This window comes from Saccostrea echinata, unplaced genomic scaffold, assembly GCF_033153115.1.
Source record: "Saccostrea echinata isolate AGI-Se365-2 ecotype Australia unplaced genomic scaffold, CSIRO_AGI_Sech_v1 ptg000002l, whole genome shotgun sequence".
Classification (NCBI taxonomy): Eukaryota; Metazoa; Mollusca; class Bivalvia; order Ostreida; family Ostreidae; genus Saccostrea; species Saccostrea echinata.
The window spans coordinates 2,235,183-2,258,599 of NW_026889751.1; the positions used below are offsets into that span (position 1 = coordinate 2,235,183).

General features: G+C 33.2%; 1 protein-coding gene across 2 annotated transcripts; it reads right to left on the reverse strand.

The window, feature by feature from the left end:
* Nucleotides 1–1,074: 1,074 nt before the first annotated feature.
* On the reverse strand, nucleotides 1,075–21,501 carry LOC133205051 (SH2 domain-containing protein 4B-like). Of its 2 annotated transcripts, XM_061340796.1 has the most exons (12): nucleotides 21,335–21,501; nucleotides 18,326–18,441; nucleotides 18,082–18,154; nucleotides 12,960–13,116; nucleotides 12,488–12,577; nucleotides 11,537–11,660; nucleotides 11,083–11,124; nucleotides 9,276–9,438; nucleotides 8,254–8,410; nucleotides 4,712–4,869; nucleotides 4,275–4,495; nucleotides 1,075–4,011 (listed from the first exon to the last, which is right to left on the reverse strand). In XM_061340796.1, the coding sequence occupies exons 2-12, from the start codon at nucleotides 18,422–18,424 to the stop codon at nucleotides 3,892–3,894; spliced, it is 1,404 nt and encodes a 467-aa protein (XP_061196780.1). In that variant the 5' UTR covers nucleotides 18,425–18,441; nucleotides 21,335–21,501; the 3' UTR covers nucleotides 1,075–3,891. The 2 variants fall into 2 exon arrangements, with proteins under 2 accessions (XP_061196780.1, XP_061196788.1); XM_061340804.1 differs by lacking the exon at nucleotides 11,083–11,124.
* Between the last annotated feature and the right edge of the window lie 1,916 nt (nucleotides 21,502–23,417).

Consider the following 23,417-nt stretch of genomic DNA (forward strand, 5'->3'; position numbering starts at 1 on the left):
TATAAATCATTTGAAATTGCTAAATATTCTATACTCTGTGAGTCTTGAAATGAATGAACCTTATCTTTGGTGCTACATTTTGTGGTTTTGGGAACCAGAATCACCATAGGTGAAGGGCCAGAAATAATCATTCATATTGCAAATATTGCCTCTAGTAAAACAACCTGTCAACATCTGCTGCAATGGAGAAAAGAAATGTAAAGCCATGGTGCTTTGTTAAGAAAGAAATCCTCAAATGACACATTGTATACAAAGAATCTACCTCTTGCTTTCCATGATCAATTTTTGTGTATCCTAGAGATGTGTATTCAGGAACTAGGCATTTGTTTTTTAATTTAAATAATTGTTAAGCTCAAATTTAGTCTGAGAGTTATGAAGTTTTAATTTGTTGAGATAAAAAATCCATGGTTCAATTCTCTTAAATTGATGTTAAGCCATTGCTTTCTTATGGAAGCTGTAAACACCCCTCACTAAGGGGTTCTTATGTCATGGTTATTTAAGTTGAGTGATCTGCCCTTTAATGTAAAATGAAATAAATGGAAATTTACAGTAATGGCATAATTTGAAATAGATTAAAGTATTCTTAACATTACATTTATTTAGACTAAGATAAAGTATTAAACACATTCATTGCATGTATTTTCCCAATGTAAGTAAACATCACTAATACCTCACTGTCTTCGAACATTTTTTCCTGGAAAAATATGGCAGGTACCACATCCAAAAGAATTAGTTATAGAACTCAATATTTACACTTTTATATGACCTAATTTTCTCTTGAGTCCAATAATCCTTTTTCACTTGTGTTTAGAGCTTCGTTAAGCAGTGGATTTTAACCAAGATTCCTATTTGACCTTGACATATGGACATACAAAGCGTAACTTCCATTTGGCCAAATATGAACTTTTTCGTTTAAAGGTTAAGGCTAAGAATAAATTCTCGTCAGAAAGAGACACACTCGGTAAAAGTTGAAAACTTATAATCTATATACCCTCTCTTCATTTATCAATTCAATACATGTATTACAGAATATCCATATTTGTTGAACATTCTTTACAGTAAATATTGTGTTTTAAAACTCGAGTCAATTTTTATTATCAGTACATATTTATTGTTTGTAAAGGGCAAATAAATTCACTTTACAAAAGATTTTAAGCAAAAATAACATGAATAATCAAAAATATGAGAATACCTAGTTCCAATTCACATGCCCAGCAGCATAAAAATTCTCTTTCATTCAAAGAAAATACTCCAGTTACTCCTAATGCAATTCAAAAAAAGAAAAAAAAAATGAAACTTTCCAAGACTGAACCATACGCTGAATATGATGGACTAGGGTGTGAATTAAGCTCCATTTAATATGTACAATTATTACAGAAGAAAAAGTGTTAAATATAAAATGTAAGGAAAAAAATTAATGACTAGATGTAATCCTTCAGAATTAAATAAAAACATTTCAATAGATGCCACTCTAAAATATAAAACACAAAGAATCATAAAGAAGGGAATTAACTCTTGCTGTTTTACCATCTTCAGCAATTATTGACAGTAAAACATGAACAAATGGAGTTGCCTCACCAAAATAAATTGCAATGAACTTCAACAATTATGAACAAAAAAGTTCACAACCTTTAAACACTTTTATGCACACTTTTTACTTCACTTAGTTCACCAACAGAAAATTTGGAAACGAGTACTGGCTCATAAAACTTGATTATTAAAAACAATTATAACAAAAGTTCAATTGTTAACTTGGCATATTTGTTTATAAGTTTGGAAAATTGAGAATAAAGTTTTTAATTGGCATAAAAATTCAAGAATAGCATTTAATTAGCCAGGGGTCTTGAGTCAACACGTTGCCGTTGGACCCCTGGCATATTTCATTCAATATTTGTGAGCTGACTGTAGCGACATCTTTCGGAAAAATTACAAATCTTGATTGTTTTTCATATCTCTCAACCAATCACATTAAGCCATTCTATGATAAACAACTTGTAACACGTGCATTTGAGGTGTCAACTGAATCCTTATCTAACTACCTATGAAAACTTTAATTTGATTGGTGCTTCTCAATGAGAGAAGCAAGCCCACGAATATTGAATGAAATATGCCAGGGGTCCAACGGCAACGTGTTGACTCAGGACCCCTGGCTTGCGAGGATGTTAATTAGCATAAAAACACATTTAAATGACGAATCATTAATCCTCTTGAAATTATTTATAGTATTTCATACAGTACTAATAAATGAAAAACAATGCACTGCACAAAGAGAATGTGACCAAGTTCTGTTAAAATAATGATCATATTAATATGTATATAAAATGATATGGAGATATAATTAGATACAACCTTATATAAAGTATATACACTTAAAATAGAATAACAGCACTTATAACCTGTACACAATATGGAACACCAACAATATGAGAAAAAACATGGTGGGCACTTCATCTCGGATTCGCCTGAAGACAATTATAAAAATATTTCTCAAATTTGATCAATCTGGGTTACCAGCCAACAACTTCATACATTTTTTTATGGAGTTATATGTATAATATCTGGAAAAACAACCATTTTTGACTTTTTTGTCAATATATTACACATATAGTCACAAAGACTTAAGGGGAAAAAAGCATGTTTTACAACAAATCATTGTTTATGGTGTTTTTCACACCACAGAATATTTAGGAATTGTTTACAAATATAAAGTGAGCAGAACTTAAGTCTCCTGATATTAAAATGCAAGAAATGATATTGCATTTATGTGTGATTTGATGTCCAAATTACCAGCCTAAAATTCTGATCAAATTTTCAATTTTTGATTTTTTAAAATGTAAAAATGTGCATGTAAATACTTAATAAACACTACATGTATCAAATGTTATCAAATGTATTATTTACTTCTATACGACTCGGTAATAACATATGGATTTGTATAAAAAAAAGCATAAATACATTCAAACTTGATTTGTTATTATTGCCATGATTGTACAAACACATGTAAAATCCTAACAGCTTATATCCTTACTTGAATCTCAAAATCTCCTTGTGGATCCAAGACCCCAATGAGGCAAATGAGCAAAAAATTGTATCAAACAAATCATATTTTCCAGTAGTTTAAATTCATTATGCAGATTTGACAGATCTTTTCTACAAAAATCTGCAATATATATGTGACATAAAATAATGGGACTGCACAAGCATACTAGAAATCCATGTCAAATTAAAAATTGGATAAAATTATAATCAAAATACTGTGCATGATAGCAGTAAACTATTCTAATACAGCTCTGCTGTAAAAACTACAACCTATAAATGTCTAAACTGATCCAGGTCACAAAATGTAGAAAAATAAAAAAAGGGAAAATTACTCGAAGTAAACATACTTTTTTCCATGGGGTCATACATACCGGTATAATTTCATGGAATCACAATTTCTGTTCAATCCACGGGCAGGATACTGTGTGTATTTCTCAGATAGATTGCCTCTACATGCCTTCAAAATACTTTAGTATGCTGGGGCAAATTTCCGTAGAAAATATGTGACCACGTACATGTACATACATAAATTAATACCACATGGAAAAAAGTACTTCTACAGTATCATCTCTTTGTCCAGGCAATAAAAATGTGAGCAAGTATTGCAGCAAATTTGATTATGTGAACAACATTGTGAACTTGAACAATTGTTTTAATATCTTTCAGTACCCTGAAGTAACTGTATAGAGTCACAAGTTATGGTGGTCTACCTAAAGCTTTGCTCTTAACAAGTAGGCAACTGGTTTTGTTGATAATGCCATGCTGTTTTCTTTATCTACAATTCTGTGGTTTCTATTCAGTTGGTAAGGTAAATTTCTTCTGATTTATCTAGAGTTATGTTGGTTTTTTTTGTTATAATGCAGTACTTTCTGTTATACGTGGCCTCATTAGCTCCTGATAATCAGGCGGCTCTTTAATTTGTCCCACAGGGGTCCGTAATAGTTCACCTCCTGTCACTGTGATAGGGTTACTCTGAAATGTGTCAAACAACGGGCATTTAAAATAAAGCAGCAATTACGAACAGCATTTTTTTTTCTTCCAAGCATTACGGTTATGATGCTGATAATGGTATGTAAATTAAGACTTTCATTTGCTAAGATTCATCTTACCACTATATCTATCACAACCAGAGAGCATTATTCTGCATGTTTATCAAAATCTGTGAGATTATTACCACAATGAAACCATACATCTTGAGAAGAAATTCAACAGACTGGTTGTCAAGCCAAACATACCTTGTGGAAGTTGATTAATTCTGCTAGACTTCTATGAACTAGTTGATTGGCTCCAAAGAACTGATATCCTTGGTCTGAGGTATCAATAAGGAAGTGTTTACAGCGATCTTCTGCTCGGTAGGAAATTGTGTAGCCCCACACTCTCTCACTCACTCGCACCAGAAAACTACCAAGGGTCATATTGAGTAAATAGTTTTCTGCCTCTAGCCTAGATATCACCCCTAAAAATTATAAAATAAGGATTTTACACATTTTTTTTTTCAAACTTAACCCACAATCAATAAGAAAAAAAAATGTTCTGTGTTTCACAAAATTCTGGAGGAGATGCAAGGTAGGATGTATTAATGTAGCTAAGATTCCTTGGAAATCTATGCTGAAGTAGTATTTTCAACATTACTTCATCGTGATATTCTAAGAAATATCCTATGGTAATTTACCGTGAAACCATGCGGCCACTTTTCCTGTGTTCAGATCTGTTCCCACTCCTTTGGGCCTCTCCTCCTCTAGGAACCATTCAATCACAGCCTGTTTGTTAGGAGGTCGTGGTGGCCTCTTATTGATAACTTTTGCCATACTTTTCCTCAACTCCTCGCTTCTGTTTTATGATAGAAAGAATATATGAATATATGTATTCTCACAGTGACCTACTTTTCAGATGACATACTTTGAGGACCCAAGATGCATCAACTGACAAAGTTTGATGATTCTAAGCCATTAAGTACCTGATATATTTAAATAAAGCCGAAAATTTTCAAAAATAGGTCACAGTGACCTCCTTTACATTCAACTAACTCTGCGGACCCAAGATGCATCAACTGACAAAGTTTGATGATTCTAAGCCAATTAGTACATGAAATATCTAATTAAAGCCATAAATTTTAAAAGTAGGTCATGGTGACCTGCTTTTCAGTCAACCTTCTCAGAAGACCCAAGAAGCATCAACTGACAAAGTTTGATGATTCTAAGCCAATTAGTACCCGAAATAATTATAGTCATATAAATTGAAAAGGTCAAGGTGACCTACTTTTCAGTCTACCTACTCCGAAGACCCAAGATATATTAACTGACAAATTTTGATGATTCTAAGCCAAATAGTACCTGGAAATATTAAATACAGCCATAAAATTTCAAAAGTAGGTCACGGTGACCTACTTTTCAGTTGTCGTACTCCAAGGACCCAAGATGCATCAACTAAGTACAAAGTTTTATGATCATAGGCCTTAAAATGTCCAATTATGCCTCTAAAACGCTTTGAAATCCAATGCCTGCAAAGTTCAAAAAGTAGGTCACGGTGACCTACTTTTTAATAAATATGTTTTATGGCCCCAAGATGCATCATCTTACAAGATTTAACGATACTAAACCTCTTAGTATTCGAATTAATGACCTTAATTGTTTTGAAAAAGATTAGGCATAAAATTCAAAAAGTAGGTCAAGGTGACCTACTTTTTAGTCGACGTACTCCGAGGACCCAAGATACATCAACTGACAAAGTTTGATGTTCATAGGCCTTAAATTGTTTAAAATATGCCTCTAAATCATTTTGAAAAAGAATGGCTGCAAAATTTTAAAAATACGTTGTGAACTACTTTTGAGTCAACATGATATGAGGTCCTTAGATGCATCAACTGAAAAAGATTTGATGATCTTAGTCCTTATAGTAAGCAAAACATCAACATTTTGATAAAATTTTAATTTTTGGTCAACTTTGAAGTGACCTTGAGACCATGCCCTTTGCTCCAAGGTAAATACCCGTGAAATTTTAATCTACAACACATCCTCATCCTTTTGTGTAAGTTTGGTGATAATCTGCCCAGTGGTTCTTGAGAAGAAGATTTTTTTAGCAACCAGTACTTTTGTTTCTATTTTCCTAATTATCTCCCCTTGTTTAAGGGTCATAACCCTACTTTTAGTACAAACGAAAGCCCTTGGACCAAGGACACCCTGTGACAAATTTGACAATAATTAGCCAAGGAGTTCTTGAGTTATGGCCCATATTCTAAAAAGTTTATGCACACTGCACAAATTGACCATAGCATTAGCTCTTTGAGCCTTTGGCTCAGAAGAGCTAAAAATAGAGAGAGAGAAAAGGAAAAACAAGGGCAACAATTCCATGTGTACAGATATCAGTTTACTGTAATTTTGCCTGGAAATGCTGATAGTTTGCACAATATAAAAAGAGGCCCATGAGTCACATTGCTCACTTGAACATTTTGGCTAGAGATAAGCAGAAATCAGTTCAGTATTGAAAAATGTTTAAAATGTAAGTGTCCCTATCTACCCCAGGAGGGGCTGGGGAAAGGGTCATGATTTGAACAAACTTGAATCTATTCTAACTGAAGATGCTTCCATATTTATATGACTAATCATGGCTTTAATTTTTTTTTTTTTACAGATTTTCCCTATCTATTTCTATGTTAAAGTTTGATCTTTTATTGTGGCCCCGCCCTACCCAGGGGGCCATGATTAGAACTAGCTTGAATCTACATTACCTGAGGATGCCTCCATATCAAATGACCAATCATGGCTTTTGTTCTTGAGGACAAGATTTTTCCTACATATTTCTTTGTAAAACATTGATCACCCACTGTGGTCCCATCCTACATCCCGGGGTCATGATTTTAACAAATTTGAATCTACACTACCTGAGGATGCTTCCATATATATATATATATATATATATATATATATATATATATATATATATATATATATCACTAATCATGGCTTTGCTGTTCTTGAGAAGAATTTTAAAGATTCTTCCTATATATTCCTATGTAAAATTTTGATTGCCTGTTGTGGCCCTACCTAACCCTTGGGCATCATGATTTGAACAAGGTTTGAATGTACACTACCTCAGCATGTGTCAATATAAATATGAATAATCCTGACTTCATGACTATGCTATTCTTGAGAAGAAGATTTTGAAAGAATATTCCTATATATCCCTAATATGTAATCATGGCTTTACTGTTCTTGAGAAGATTTTTAGATTCTTCCTATATATTCCTATGAAAAATTTTGATTGTGCCCCCATTGTGGTCCTACACTTGCCCTGGGGTTGTGACTGGAACAAACTTGAATCTACACTACCTGAAGATGCTTCAATATAAATATAACTAATCAAGGCCAATTCTTAAGGAGAAGATTTTTATTTTTCCTATATATTCTAAAGAAAAACTTTGATTGCCTATTGTGGCCCTACCCTACCCCTGGGGTCATGAACTGAACAAACTAGAATCTACATCACTTGAATTTATACTTTGTAATGGAGCATTCATTAAGTTTCAACTTTCTGGCACAGTGGTTCTTGAGAAACTTATGCCCCCCTCCCCCCCCGCGCCAGGTTTTCTGGCCCTGTGGTTCTTGAGAAAATTTATTTAAATAACCCCACCCTATTTTTGCCTTTCCTTGATTATCTTGGCCTTTCTTTTGAAAAATTTTGAATCCCTTTTACCTAAGGATGATTTGTGCCTTCGATTAAAATTGGCCCCGTGGTTCTTAAGAAGTCTAAAATGGGTATTATTTACAGACAGATGGACGCTGAACAACAGGTGATCAGAAAAATTCACTTGAGCTTACAACTCAGGTGGGCTTAAAAATGTGTCTGCTCCAGAGGTTTTAGGGAGTTTTTGTGAAGGACATTTTTGGAAGGTTTTAGGGAGCTTAGTGAGCAGGACACATTTATTAGGTTGTGGGGGAGGAGGTTGTGCATTGAACATTGGGAGGTTTTGGGGAGCTCTATGTATAGGACACCTTAAGAGAATTTTGGGGACCTTTGTGCATACAACTTACTGGAAAGGTTTTGGAGAGCACTGTGTAAAGAAACTTTGAGAAGTTTGGGGGCCTTTATGCAAAGGACATACTGGGAAGGTTTAGGGATACTTTGTGTATAGGAAACACTTACGATAAGAGGTTTGGGGGATTTGGTTTATAGGACACACTTGTGACATTTAAGGGTTTTGTGTATACAACATACTTGGGAGGTACAGGAGGCTTAGTATTGGTTCCATTCCCTGAGAATGCTGATACAGCATTTAGAACATTCATGCCGAGTTTTAGTGAGTTCTGGTACTCGATCCTTGCTCGCCTGGCCAGCTCTTTTACTTCCTCCTCTGCCTTTTTGGCTTTCTTTTCTGGAAAAAAGGAACCATTTTCTTATAATATTCAAAAACTTACACTTTTTAAAGATCAAAATTATTCCTAATCAGTTTATACAGGGGTGTGCAATTACAGAAATTAAGCACTAGCCCACGGGCTAGTGGCAGCAATAAAGTTACTAGCCCCAAGTAAAAAGTTACTTGCCCAAACGTAGGGGGAATAACAACTAATATTGAAAAAAATAGTTTATTGTTGAAAAAGTCAGGGCTTTAATGTCATTCTTTTTAAAATCAAAGTTAAATTCTCACAAATATATTACGTGTAAAGCACATAACATTTATCTTTCATTTGATTGAGTGATCGCAAATAATTTAATGAGATATCTGCATGTATTTACTATAAACAGAGGAATGGAGGAAATTCGGATTAGAAAAAAAACGATCGTTTTTTGGAAGTATATAAGGCAGGTAGTATTGCAAAATGGATAAGATTATGGAGATTTATGAACTAGAGGAGCATGCTGCCTGGAAATATTTCATTGGTTGGGAATTTAATAGCAAAAAATGAGTGGAAATACCGATAGTGATTTTCATGTTTTACGTTAATAGTTTTAATTTTTACTAGCCCAAGGGGCTACCTCCGTTCAGAAAACTACTAGCCCGACCCCAAAAAATGGTAGCACTGGGCGTCGGGCGATGCTAATTGCACATCCCTGTTATAACTCTCTTATCAAAAAGAAAACTGAGTCTATCGGCATATTGCACTCTAGAATTAATGACTGTAAAACTTTAATACACCTGTATATCAAATTGAGTTTCTAGGCATTGTACCCACTAACCAATATCCTGTCTTATATATAAAGCAGTATACCCCATTTTATCTGCTATTTCTATGACATACCCTGTTCCTGCCAGTTTGATTCCACTTCTTTTAAATTCTGTTCTGCTATTTTCTCCATCTCTTCCCTCTTACTCATGTACTCTGTGAAGATTTCAGAACTACGACGATTTTTCTTCTTCACTAACCTCTCCAAAGATTGTCTCTTATCCTCTGCAATCCTATGCTAAAAATATACAAAAAAAAAAAACAATAAGAAAGTCATCTATATACATGTCTTTGTAACAATGTAGTTTATATTTATATATAAGCTGATCTTAATTGGAAAGGGATAAAATGTCATGAATTCGGATCTCCTGGGGGTTTATAAACTGTATAGTGTATTTTTTAAATTATCAAAACACATATAAATAAATATTAAAATATAGTATATGTATCAATTTTAAACTTGGTGTTTACAGAGAAATAAATAACAGAAATTCACTACTAGTCATGATCTCATGAGACTTATAGGTCCTTATTGTTTACTTTTTCAAATCTTGCATTGTTTAAATCTCAAAATTTTTTTTAAATTTTCAAATATAATGAAGTAAAACATCTAAATTCAAATCAACAAACTATTCAGAATTTTATTATTTTGTAAGTTTTGTTCATTTCATACAGAAACAAAGGAGAAATCTGAAATACCAACAGGTGACCCATGGTTGGCAATGCCTACAAGATTTCACCAACTTCTGACCATAAACCACTTTAATTTGCCTACTTGTTTTTAACAACCAAACTTTAAAACTTTAAAATTCATACAACCTTATTTAATAAAATTACCTAATATTAATCTCTCTTTAGATCCAAACACAAAACTAATAAAGAGTAATTGCTGGGACTGTCACATACTTTAGTAAGCGAACATGTTTATTACGGAGTTGTGAATCTGTTATTTATTGCCTCTGGTGTTTATAACTAATAGTTAAAGTACACTTTTTGAATAAGTATTCTGCATAAAAGTTTCACAGATACTAACTTAAAATGTAAAATAGTTTATACATGTAAGCTATTATGATGCAGGACAAACATTTCCAAGCCACAAAACCATTTTAAATCTACATGTATCAGCCATTGTAAATCAAAGTGAAGGCAAAAATAAGAAAGGGTAATAAAAACAAACCACACATGATTGTTATTATTTAAAAATAAAATCTGCAACTAAAATTAAATTTAAAATATCCATAAAATAAATGCCATTTACATCTATGACTTCATAGTAAGCTGAAGCATTTTTATTTTCCTGGGAAATTAATATTCAGTGGCAAATCCAGGATTCTTGAAAAGGGGAGGGGGGCAACAGGTTAAGGGTCAAGGGGACATATAACAAATACAATATCTCACAACAAAAAATTGATTTCTTAATATTAATATGTATATTTTTGGTCACAAAGGGGGGATGGGGGGCTCTAAATCCACCAGTTTATTTAAGTACATTATTTGGCAAAACCACAACAGTTACTGGAATTAACTTGTATACACTTAGTAGACAAAAACTACACACATTAATTCACATTGTCTACTAATAAAACTACATGTAACATGTACATTATTTCACAAATACACCATAAAAGGTATTGATTTAAATTTTTAAAAAATCAGAGTACAGTGCATGCATGGGGATACATGAAAACAGTCTTAGTCATCTAAGTAAAAAAAATATATTTCTATAGAAATGACTTGTTATTGGGAAGAATGTTAATGAATATTTATTGCAAAGCTAAAGGGAGAGAACTCTCACAGCAAGCTTTAGATGACTAATCTGACACAAGACAAAGTCAATAATATCCTACAAAATCTCAATCCTCATGCACCAAATTCACAATACCTCCATATCATCTAAATCTTGACAACTCCGGCACGCTTTCTGCTGCATTACAAGGGATAAAATGTAAGCATTCTTATACATTCTCAAAGATACAAAAGCAGATAGAAAAGTTATATGTATACAGTGAAAGTCACTGTCAGATAAGATGTTCATCTTTGAAAGATTTGTTTAATGGACTCCCATGGAAAGGATAAATGTGATTTCTTACTAAATTTTTTGTAGTTTGTAAGAAATGATGCACTGAGTAAACAATGGTTTTAACTTCACACAAAACTAGACAATAAGAAATATACATTGTATGCAATAAGCAAAGATTGGTACATGTATATATATATATTGACAGTTTGTTGCAATTTTTTATTTTAATGTCCTTGACAGAATCAGCGATTCAATAAGGAACTGATTTTCAGATGAAGTATAATAATGATAATATCATAATAATGATGATCTTTACCCGTAGTTGTTCCACTCTAATCTTTTCCTCTTCCTCGGCCTTCTGTTTTTCTTCCTCTAACTTTCTGGCCACTTCTCTTGCCTGCTTCAATGATGCATATAATTCTGCTTCTTCCCTCTGTTTTCTGTTGGAGTAGTACACTATATATAATGTGATATTTATTTTGTTTCAAACAATTTGCTTCATTTCAGGGATCAAAGTGATTCATTATGTAATAAATAATTTGCAAAGACTAACTATCAACACAGACATGATGGTTTTTATCCTAATATTGATCAAATACCAAATTTCAGAGCTAGCTTTACCTACAAAAACTTTCAATGTCCATTTTTTTTCTTGTTAACAAATTCAATGTATGTTTGCAACCCTTAACAAAAACAATGGACACAGTCATATGTGTTTTATGTCAATTATCATAATTTTTTGAATTTGACCTTTGAGCAAGATGTCTCAGACTTTGTAAGCTTCTCATAAAGTGAACAAGTAAACTCAAGTTCTTGAGCCACATAGAATATTAAACTGATCTTAAATATCTGTTCTCAACAAAGACAGCATTCAGAGAAAATATTTCAGTTTTATAGACAAAAAAAACTTGATTTATAGTAGCTTTGAAAGAAGTTTTTCCTGATCAATAATGTTTTTATGTTACAAGTACATGTAAAGTTTGTATTTTATAATTATTGTTGAGTTATGTGAAATAATCAATGCAATTATCTTGATTTTTGACCTTGATCTTTGACCAAGTGAAGTCAAAGCTTATCAAAATCTTTTTCTAACCATCTTCCACCTATGTCATAAAAAAGAAATCTAATGATTGAAAGATACTCAAGTTATTCCATGGCACAACAAATGGACAAACCAACTAACAGGAGATGGTGATTACTATAGGACACTTGTATTTTAATGCAGGGCACATTATAAAGAATAATAAATATTTCCTAGACAGTAAACCTAAGTTCTTCTTCTTTATGTTTTTGTTCCATTTCCAGTTTTTCTTTTTCTTCTTCCAATCTTTTAGCTATTTCTGCTTCTTCTCTCCTCCTGTATACATCAAAAAAACATTAACATTCAAATTCAGTGACTGAAAAACATTTCAATCAATATACATGTACATGTATTATTTAACATTTCCATGATTTCAAATTTAAGTTGATATTCTGGTCCAAATTATACCAGAATATGAGAAATTCTTTCAATTTATACATTACATTTGAATTGTTGAATTTACCATTGAATACTTTTGAATCTAATTTGTCAGGGCCTGAACTATCAAGACTGTCTCATATACGTACTTCCAGAATTATACATACATTTACATGTTATTCCCTCTTTTTCTCTCTTTCTCTGCCCCTCCCCCTTTCTCTGATTCCTTCTGCTGCTCCCCTCTCCTCCCTCTCTGATTCTTCACACCTGTAAATCTTACCTGATTTCCTCAATCTCTCGCTCTGCTTCTTTGAGGGCCTTCTCCTGCCATTCCAGTTCAATCAACTCCTCAATAGACTTGTCATTCTTGTGTTCCCCCATGACCCATACCCACTCCTTTCCATCCTTACCCTGCAGAAATTCCACCATCTTCTTTCCTACTCCAAAGACAAATAATTAATATTTCAAATATTTAGTTAATAAAATTACAATACTCTCATTTGCAATTTTAAACAGTCTTCCTTTTCTTTCTATGTCTTTACATGAAATCAAAGTATAATGACCAACAGGTATAATTATGATGTAAAAAAAATAATAACTAGAACCTGATAAAATGACCTTTTGGATATTTTTGGAATATTTTCTTTGGAAGTTATCTCTTTTATTAGAGGGACATTCCCCTTAAAAGCTAAATAAGCAAGGAGACAAAACAAATTTAGACAAGCAGTGTCAAGTTAATAATCTATCTGCAGTTTTAGAGTGTTTGTGTTGTTTCTGATGCACACATAGTTCAGGTGACAGTTCATTGCACAGAATTCTAGAGTTCTAGATGTGTGGTGTTTGGTCTCTATATAAAACATGCAGTTGTCTCCTTCTTGCTGCCTACAGTGCAAAAAACCACCTTTCTTTTTAATTTGTGGATATAGACCAAATTCTATCAATCAATGTTAATGTAAGAGATGATCTGAATTGAAAAGATCATAATGCATTGAAGCATGAATCATATATTTATAAATACATATATTAGGGATGGCAACAATTAACCAGTTACAGTAAAATTCATTTAGTACGAACACGGATATAGCAAATTTATGGATATAGCAAAGTTTTTTGGAATCCCCGGCAAAATTCTAAACAATTTCTTGCAAATTTTTACAGATATAACGAACTTGGATATGGCGAATTTACGGATATAGCAAACTAATTGTGTGTCCCCTACAGTTTAAAAATAACGAGATTTACCTCTTTTATAGGGAATTTTCAAAGATATCAATTTTTGAAATATTGAAACGACACTATTTTTGTAATAATTTTAAATTTCAAATTCAATTCATCCAAAAATTTTTGAACTCCAAGGTAACTTTTGTATTTAATTCTTCGCAAAATGCATTTGGTAGTTATACTTAAGGAAAAAAAATTATATTGCTATAAGTTTGTTATATGTACTTTAACAAATTCTTATACGGATATAACCAATTACAGATATATAGCCAAGTTATTTCGCAGGTCCCCAAGACTTTGCTATAAACGATTTTTACTGTAACTGACTAACTGGTCAAAGATTGTAACCAGTCATACAATTTTCAAAACCAGTTGGTAGATATTTTGCAGTATGTTTACTTTTCTTTGCTCAGATTAAAACTCTCAAGTAATTTTTTTAAACTGAAATATTGCAATTGACCAATTTATAAATTAACTAAAGATTTTTTCTATATATTTCAATGAAAAACTTGGATTTCCTATTGTGGCCCCACTATACCCCCGGGGGTCATGATTTTGACAATATAGAATCTACACTAACCAAGGATGCTTCCATACAAGTTTCAGCTTTTCTGGCCCAGTGGTTCTTGAGAAGAAGATTTTATAATGACCCCACCCTGTTTTTGCTTTTTCTTGATTATCTCCCCTTGTATAGGGGGCTTGGCCCTTCATTTTAACAATATAGCTTCCCATTCACCCAAGGATGCTTTGTACCAACTTTGGTTAAAATTGGCCCAGTGGTTCTTGAGAAGAAGTTGAAAATGTGAAAAGTTTACAGACAGATGGACGGACGGACAACGGGTGACCAGAAAAACTCACTTGAGCTTTCAGCTCAGGCGAGCTAAAAACAGAGTATTTGGTCAATAAATATGGAGCAGATCTTCCTCCCCCTTCAGTGGAGACATGATAATAGTGAAAAACTCTCACAACTTTTGATTCTGCAAGGAAAGTATCTTGCCATTCATTGGTGCCAATCATAGAGATTTCTTTTGTTTAAGTCAAGAGTCAAGGGACTTGGCCATTCATCAAAAATAATGATTGTACTTAAAATGGTAACCACTGCAAGTAGCAGCTTTTATAAAAGCTAGCACACATATAACCCAGGATATAATGAAAACTCATCAACTTTCACCTTCTATCTTGTCTACATCAACAAACTTTAAAGTACTGAAAAGTCTTTAAGTTTTGCAATCTATGTAAGCAGAACACACAATCTTTCAAAAAGATTCCATTTTGCATGAATTTTCATCAAATTGAAACCACTTGTTATTAAAATACTTGTTCAAATCCAAAGATATCTAGTGTTTTTCAAAATATTAAAATATCACTTATAAAATTTCCTGCATTTGAAGTCTAGCTGTCATTCAAATCACAGCACATATTGATGAAAATTTATTATATCAATCATATCTCTGATGGACAATTGATTTAATCCCAGTACAAGTAATTTTAACTTCATGTTGGCAATTAAATGAAATTGAACAAAGACAAGTGCTTGAGTGAAATACTTGTTGTGAATTACCTTATTGTAAATGTATAAACTCTAACAGTTTATTTGCCTGGAATGATGAAACCAAGAGATTCATACAATTTTACATCAAAATTGAACTAACAAGGGATTGACAGTTGTCCATTTGCCTGAGGCTAGTAAAATCTCTGTTTGGGCAAGTGAAAGTGTCAACATACTTATCCAATCAGACAAGTGAATATTTCTGATAAAAATTTCTATACTTTTTATCTTACAATAGTTTATTTATAAATGCTTTGAATCCAGTAAACCCTGTAAACCCTCATAACTATGCACTAAGTTTGTTTGCTTAATACTAAGGAGCAGAGAAGTTGTTAAAAGAAAAAAAAATGCACTTTCACTACATAATCAATAGAACCCAGGCCTAGCACCAGTACCCCTGACCCAGGGCCATGAATTTCTCAATCTGAATAGGGTTTAATGCTTATTACAATCATGCCAACAGTTTGACTGCTTGATGTCCAAAAGTAAAGAAGAAGATTTTTAAAGATTGCATAAATTTTGATAGATTTAGCCCCAACCCTTAGGTAACAGGAGAAAGGGACCATAAAATTGGCAATTTTTGTCCCCCCCCCCCACCCATAGCTGGTATATATCAACTAGAAATATGTCCATAGGACATGAATGCCCTGCCAAGGGTATATTAGTAATGCAAAATGAAAATTTGTATTAGTGTATGAAATTTGATGAGAATATCTTCAATAGTTTCTTTAAAATTGAAATTGAAATCTAAAAAGTTGCATATAGATGCTAAATTTTTACCAAATATTGTATTAGTGCATAAGCTTACATAAATATATCTTAAATGGTTTCTTTAAAATTAAGCAAAATGCAAATTTGAGAAACGTGAGGTCAAGGTCACAGGAAAGTTCAAGGTCAACCGTTTTTGATGTAGTTGAATAGTTCTCACAAATACGTATCAGCATATTCAGTTTGATAAAAATATTTTGAATGGTTTATTAAAAAACTGAGCTAAACACTAATTTAAAATAAATGAAGTTAAGGTCAAAGGAAAGGTCAAGGTCAAAAAATGTTGATGCAGTTGAAAAGGTTACATCAGTATGTATTACCATATGAAGTTTGATAAAAAAATATTATGAAATGGTATCTTTAAAACTGAGTTAAACACAAATTGAGAAAAGTGAGGTCAAGGTAAAAGGAAAGGTCAAGGTCCGAAAATATTGATGCAGTTGAATAGCTTACACCAGTATGTTTCAGCATATGAAGTTTGACACTAATTTAAGAAAAGTGAGGTCAAGAAAGGTCAAAAGAAAGGTCAAGGTCAAAAAATGTTGATGCAGTTGAATAGCTCTCATCAGTATGTAGCACCATATGAAGTTTGATAAAAATATCTTGAATGATTTCATTAAAACTGAGCAAAACACTAATTTAAGAAAAGTGAGGTCAAGGTCAAAATAAAGGTCAAGGTCAAAAAATGTTGATGCAGTTGAGAAGCTTACATCAGTATGTGTCAACATGTGAAGTTTGATTACAATATCTTGAATGGTATCTTTAAAACTGAGCTAAATACTAATTTAAGAAAAGTGAGGTCAAAGGTCAAGGTCAAAGGAAAGTTCAAGATCAAAAAATGTTGATGCAGTTGAATAGCTTACATCAGCATGTATCAACATATGAAGTTTGATTACACTATCTTGAATGGTATTTTTAAAACAGAGCTAAACACTAATTTAAGAAAAGTGAGATCAAGGTCAAAGGAAACATCAAGGTCAAAAAATGTTGATGCAGTTGCATAGCCCTCATCAATATCTATCAGCATATGAAGTTTGATAAAAATATCTTGGATAGTTTCTTTGAAACTGAGCTTTGAACACTAAACGCAAAGTGTGATGGAAGGACAGAAGGACGGACATGACAAACACTATATGCCCCGGCCATATTCATGGCTAGGCATAAAAATGGTTGAAATTGGTTTAGGAGTTCCTGAGAAGAAGCTAAAAATGTTCATTCAAATGTTAACGCATGACGATGGACAAAAATATATAGCATTAGGTCACCTGAGTGACTCAGGTGACCTAAAAAAAGCTAAACACAAAACAGGGAATAGTAAGTCATGGTTATAGGGAAGGTCAAGGTCAGAAAACAATGAGACAGTTGAAAATTTGTCACTAATATATATCCATTTATGTGTTTTTATAAAAATATCTTTTACATTGAAAATGAACTAAACACAAAATTGGGAATGGTGAGATCAAGGATAACAGAAATGTTAAGGTCAGAAAATAATGCCACAGTTGAATAGCTCTTTCTAATATGTATCAGTGTATGAATTTTGGTTAACATATCTTGAAAAGTTTCTTTGAAACTGAGCTAAATGTAAAATGTGACAGATGAAAAATGGAAAGACAGAAGAACAGGAGATGGACATAACAAACACCATATGCCCATATTTAGGGCAGGACATAATAATGAATCAAGTTTTTTTTTCTTTTAGATTTCAAGTAACCAAGTCAAAGTTTGCATTCACTTGCCCTTTGGGCAACTGGACCTGAAAGTTTACATCTATCCCTGATTAAATTTAATTTCATAAATTTTCAAATATACACACAACAGTCAAACTGAAACATCCTACGATTTTTATAATGTTCTATTGTACCTTTCTTCGGTTTTCGAGGAATCTTCTCAATTTGATTATTCTTTTCATGTTCATCATATCTCCTGACCTGCTCCTGAAAATGACCCAATCCATAAAACTTCAAAGCAAATGTTTATATGGTCAACTTTCTCACCTTGACAATAAGTCTAATACATAATGTATAAATGTATTATTATCAGTATAATTATTTGGATACTTTTGCTAGTTTAAGTACCATATTAGAAGCTGGCTTATCATGGCTTACCTCCCTGATTTTGACAAACAGTACAGCCTTCTGTTCATCCGACAACTCGGCCAGGAGGTCAGGATCAACCGTCATTGTTTGAAGGATCTGCCTCAGCATGTTGGCAGCTTTCTGACCTGTCAACCAAAGACCAGTTCTTGCTCAGTAAGCATACTCTAAAATCATTCCAAATTATCCCTTAATTTTTCTTCTTCTTTCAACACTTCATTGATATGTACTATGGTACTATCAGGTTTAAACCTATGGACTCTGCACTCTCTCTCTGAAAATTTATAAGTATTACTACTGGTTAAAACATATGGATGCTTTATCAGTACATCTCATATATACAGCAACACAATCACAAACAAGGAAAGATATTGTCAGTTTATACTTGTGGTAAAAAACTTCCTAATTATTTCTCCCCATTTAACTTCATATCTTCCTTGTGTCGCAGTGTCCAATTTATCTTACATACTTGAAGTATAAAGTGCTATCTAAGGGCATCACAAGCTGAACAAGTGTATTTAATAACTGGAAAATGATTAGAATTGTAGAAAAATCAAAATTAAACAAATATTCTTTTTACTAACATCAGTTAAACTGACAAGAGTCGACAAAGATGATAGAGGTTTCATATTACAATAGAACGCTGGGTTTCAAATAACAATGATGCTACAAAGTATGCTGAATTAGTGAATCTAAATTATCAAACCATGCTTAATCAATTTTTCATGGATATGTACTTTTAACCCTCGAATCAAGAATGTTTTCCATTTCAGGTAATTAGTCTACTCAAATGAGCAGGAAACTTCCTGTTTATTGTTTGCAGATCAGATATAATCAGAATAATTGATTTTAAATAGGATGTTTATTCAAATTAAATTGGTGAAATTTGAATGTCTATATATGAAAAAAAATTCATTTTTTTGTCATCTCTCGAAAAAAATTATCAAAAACAAAACAAAGCTATAAACGAGAAAAAATGGAAAGAAAAAAAAAAACTGTGTGAAGAGATCGACAGGGAAGCTGATAGTCTACCAGAAATGAGATCTTGATCCCACTACTGTTCTCCTGTGATGACTTATGTGTGATGTGTCTATCCACCTTCTGTCAGTTTCTTATCTTACTGGGGCTCCAAACAATCCCATCAGATGATTCACAGTCAATATCCCTCCATGTGTACACCTACGCACCTGGTACCCCAAGAATTCTCAATCTTTACCCACTAATTATTAATTAGCACAAGGTAATCTGGGACCAGGAGTAGAACTCAGTGAATGCAGTTTTCATAATTTCTACAATGTTATAATGGAAGCAGAGAATCTATAAAGTGTCTTTGGAATTTCTGGATTGTTTTCTTTTTATCTTGAGAGCAGAGGATATGTTTTGATCTGAGGGATTGATAAGAAATGAAAAATACACACATTTGCACTTTTTCCCCCATTAACTGAATTCTCACCAAAATATACTCAGCTGAGTATAGGGATGAATGAAACATACTAAGTGGAAGAAATGTTTTTATTTGATTTAACAAGATGCTTATAGAACTTTTATTCTCATGTTACTGGTTTATTACCAAACACCAAAACGATTGTACCTGTTACTGTAAAACTGAATCATTTCAGAATTGTGTGACATTGTGTAATCCTGGACTAGTTGCATGATTTGTGCAACATGTGTGGTGTAAAATTTTGTTTGTGACAGCAGTTATGTTATAAACATAACAATTTTTAAAACAGTAAACTAAACATTTTTTTAAATGTAGATCTGATGGTTACAACTCGGTAAACTTTTCCAATTTTCATAAATATCCTAAAACTGAAAAAGAAATGTAACGTTACATTTAAAGAGATTTAGAGAGACCTTAACTTCAATTCAAATAAAAATTATCTTGCTAAAATTTTGTAATTTTAGAACAATAGGCTGCCTGTGTAGTAGAATTTATGCAGTTACAGCAGTATGTGTAATGTATTGTAAACTCATGATATACAGTGTAATACAATTTTTTCCAGGGATATTCCAATAACAATCAAAAACCCTCCCTGTAATGCAAACCTTGAGCACAGTGAAAAAACTGATGAAATGTACCTGAGATGTACCTTTTTTTTTTTCAAATAAAAAAAATCAAGAAAAAGAAATTTTTTTTTCTCTAATAAATCCTATGATGGTTTTTAAATCTATGGGGTTGCAAATAACATTTAAAACTCAGGGGTCAAGTGGGCCCCCAACTTTACAAGATTTACCAACCACATTGATACTTTGGGCCCATGTATTTCTGTCCAGTTGGTGAAAAAAATTCAACCTTTTCGTTTTCTGAATAAAAATCTTTGTAGTCCACAGTCTTTAATTTCTGAATGATTAATGACCAATTTCTTTGCAATACAATATCAAGACTTGCCATATTTTTTTTTCTTATTATATAAAAATATATTTGAGTGAATTGAGTCCCTGATCAGAGGAAGATATAGAAACTACTAACTGCAGAGTCAAAGATGCATAAGAAAATCTGACATACTACCCAAAATCACTGATAATATGTAATACTTGTAGGCCCTAATCATGGTAATAGTGAGATTGTCATTTGCAAGGGAAGCCCTCTGTCACTTATTTATAGCCATCATTTGCAAAGTAAAGCTCTCAGTGTCACTTATTTGTAGCCAGTCTTTTATAAGTAACTTTATAAACACTTCAACTTCTGCACTGCTAAATAATTCTACCTCATTTGAATTTCTGACACTTCACAACTGATAGCTGAGGTTTTCTTTTCACATTCTAATCATGCTAATTAGGCTAGTACTTGCATTTTACATAGCCCTGCCCACTTCAATGTCGTTCTGTATATCTGACTGTTTTACGACCTATTAATACAAAAGGAGCAAATGAGTGACTTCCCCACAACCTTAAATGAATTCTTAGCAGACTTGAAACTTACCAAATATTCCAAAAGTTTTGTAAAACAGAAAACACAAATGTTAAAACAGCTGTGTTCGAGGTCGAGTTAAAAAAAAATCTCGATGTTTTACTTACGCTCTGAACTAAGCGACAAATGCCCTGCAAATAAGACTAATGCACCATTTTCAAACAAAGTCGTCTGCAGTATGACATAACTTCACATATTCATTCTGCCTTCAGACTCATGCGAACGGCACATTCGTTTTCTACTTCCACTTTAGTCTTTACCAAAACTTCCTGTTGGTGGCGCTGCACACCCGGAAGAATATTTCTATGGCGGGAAATTCAATATTTCAAAAGGGGGATAAATCCCGTAAACCATAGACATGGAGCAAACTTAGCAGTGATTTGATATCGTAAATAAGTATAAACACCAGCGGTCATTCACTGCTTTACTAATCAAGAGTCACAATGCTCACTTGAGTAATACTGACCCTGCTGTGCTTGTCCATTTGAGACTTGGAAGGTCCACCTGCTCACTTGAGTAACATTGACCCTGCTGTGCTTGTGCATCCCAGTATTTTCAGACCAGTGAGCTACAGATCTGCAGCTAGTCACTCACTAAATTAGAAGGGAGTGCATATAATATGTTACTTGCTACTATACATATAACAGGGTTAGTAAAGTAGCGAATAACGTTTTAGGCACTCCCCACCTAATTTAGTAAATGACAAGTTACAGATCTGCAGCTATGGTCACTTAATAAATTAGATGGGGAGTACCAATAGCATTATTCGCTACTTTACTAACCCAGTGTAGATGTATAGTTGACCTCTACGTAGATATTTCCTATCTATATTCCTGTAATTAAAACTTTGATCCCCTTATGTGGCCACACCCTTATCTCAGGAGTATCTATGCATTCCCTGTGTAAAAATGTCACATCAGTTGTAACTGTGACCCCAACCAGGACTTACTAATTTAAAAGTCTTAACGACAAAGACTTGACCAAAATTTTATAAATTTACACAATGTGGGGATGCTGGCATGTCAACATGACTGAGACCCTGCAGTTTTTCATTTAGATCTGTAAATATTTTTTTACTATATATTATGTTATTCCTTTACTTACTTACTTAGTCCTCTTCATGCTTGTCACCACATATGGCCATCACCAGAGACTTCCATGTTGGGCTATCTTGTGTCCATCTCTGGACCTGCTTTGACCAGTTGTCTCTTTTATTTCTTTCTCGGTCAATCTTCTACAGGTCTCTTTTGGTCTTCCTCTCTTTTACCGGTTGGTGTCCATCTCAATGCAACCCTTGGGATGGAGGTTGGGTGCATTCTACATATGTGTCCTATACACAGCTATTTTCTTTTCTTTATAACTTTTGATAGAGGAGTGGTGTTAGTCCTTTTGTACAGCTCTTCATTTACAAAAGCTTTTGACAGTGTTAATTGCCTAGCCTTAGAAAAAATTCTCAGTCATTATGCCAGAGTTATCTGTGGATCAAACCTATCAGAGGAGTTTAAATTGAAGACTGGAGTAAAACAAGGATGTCTGCTCTCCCCTCTTCTCTTCACATTCTGCATTGACTGGATCATGCAACAAACCACCAAGATAAGCAGCCAGGAATCAGTTGGGCTATGCCAGAAATGCTTGAAGACCTAGATTTTGCAGATGATATGGTACTGCTAGCTCCCAGATATCATCATATGCAAAAAAAAACTACCAAAAACAGCAGGAAAGATTGGCCTGAAAATTAACAACAACAAGACTAAGATCATGAAGGTCAACACTAAATTAGATGAACCCATCACCCTAAATAATGTAAAAATAGAAGAGGTCACAGACTTTGTCTATCTAGGAAGCAAAATCACCACGGATGGGAATTCTGAGGTAGATGTACTAGCTCAGCTTTCTAAAGCCACAGGAGTGTATATTGCACTGTGAAACATCTGGAGGTCAGAAAAGATCAGCATGTAAATACCAAAATTAAGATTTTCAAGAGTAATGTATTTATGGGGTCCTACTGTTTGGTGCTGAATCATGGAAAGTAACAAAAGCCATTTCAAACAAGCTAGATGCCTTCCAGACCCATTGCCTTTGCAGAATATTATGCATTTTCTGGCCTAATACCATCCCAAATGTTATTCCTTTGTCAAACTTTAAACTCCTATTGAGAATCCATCCAAGCCCCCAAATCATGAATTTTTC

Bases quoted from the DNA above. Each gene is read 5' to 3' on its own strand.
- LOC133205051 (XM_061340796.1), bottom strand. From the start codon at position 18,424: ATGCTGAGGCAGATCCTTCAAACAATGACGGTTGATCCTGACCTCCTG. The intron at 18,155-18,325 runs GTAAGCCATGAT...GGTCATTTTCAG, and splicing joins TGTTTGTCAAAATCAGGGAG to GAGCAGGTCAGGAGATATGA. The intron at 4,870-8,253 runs GTATGTTGTATA...ATCATAAAACAG, and splicing joins AAGCCTCCTGTACCTCCCAA to AAGCGAGGAGTTGAGGAAAA.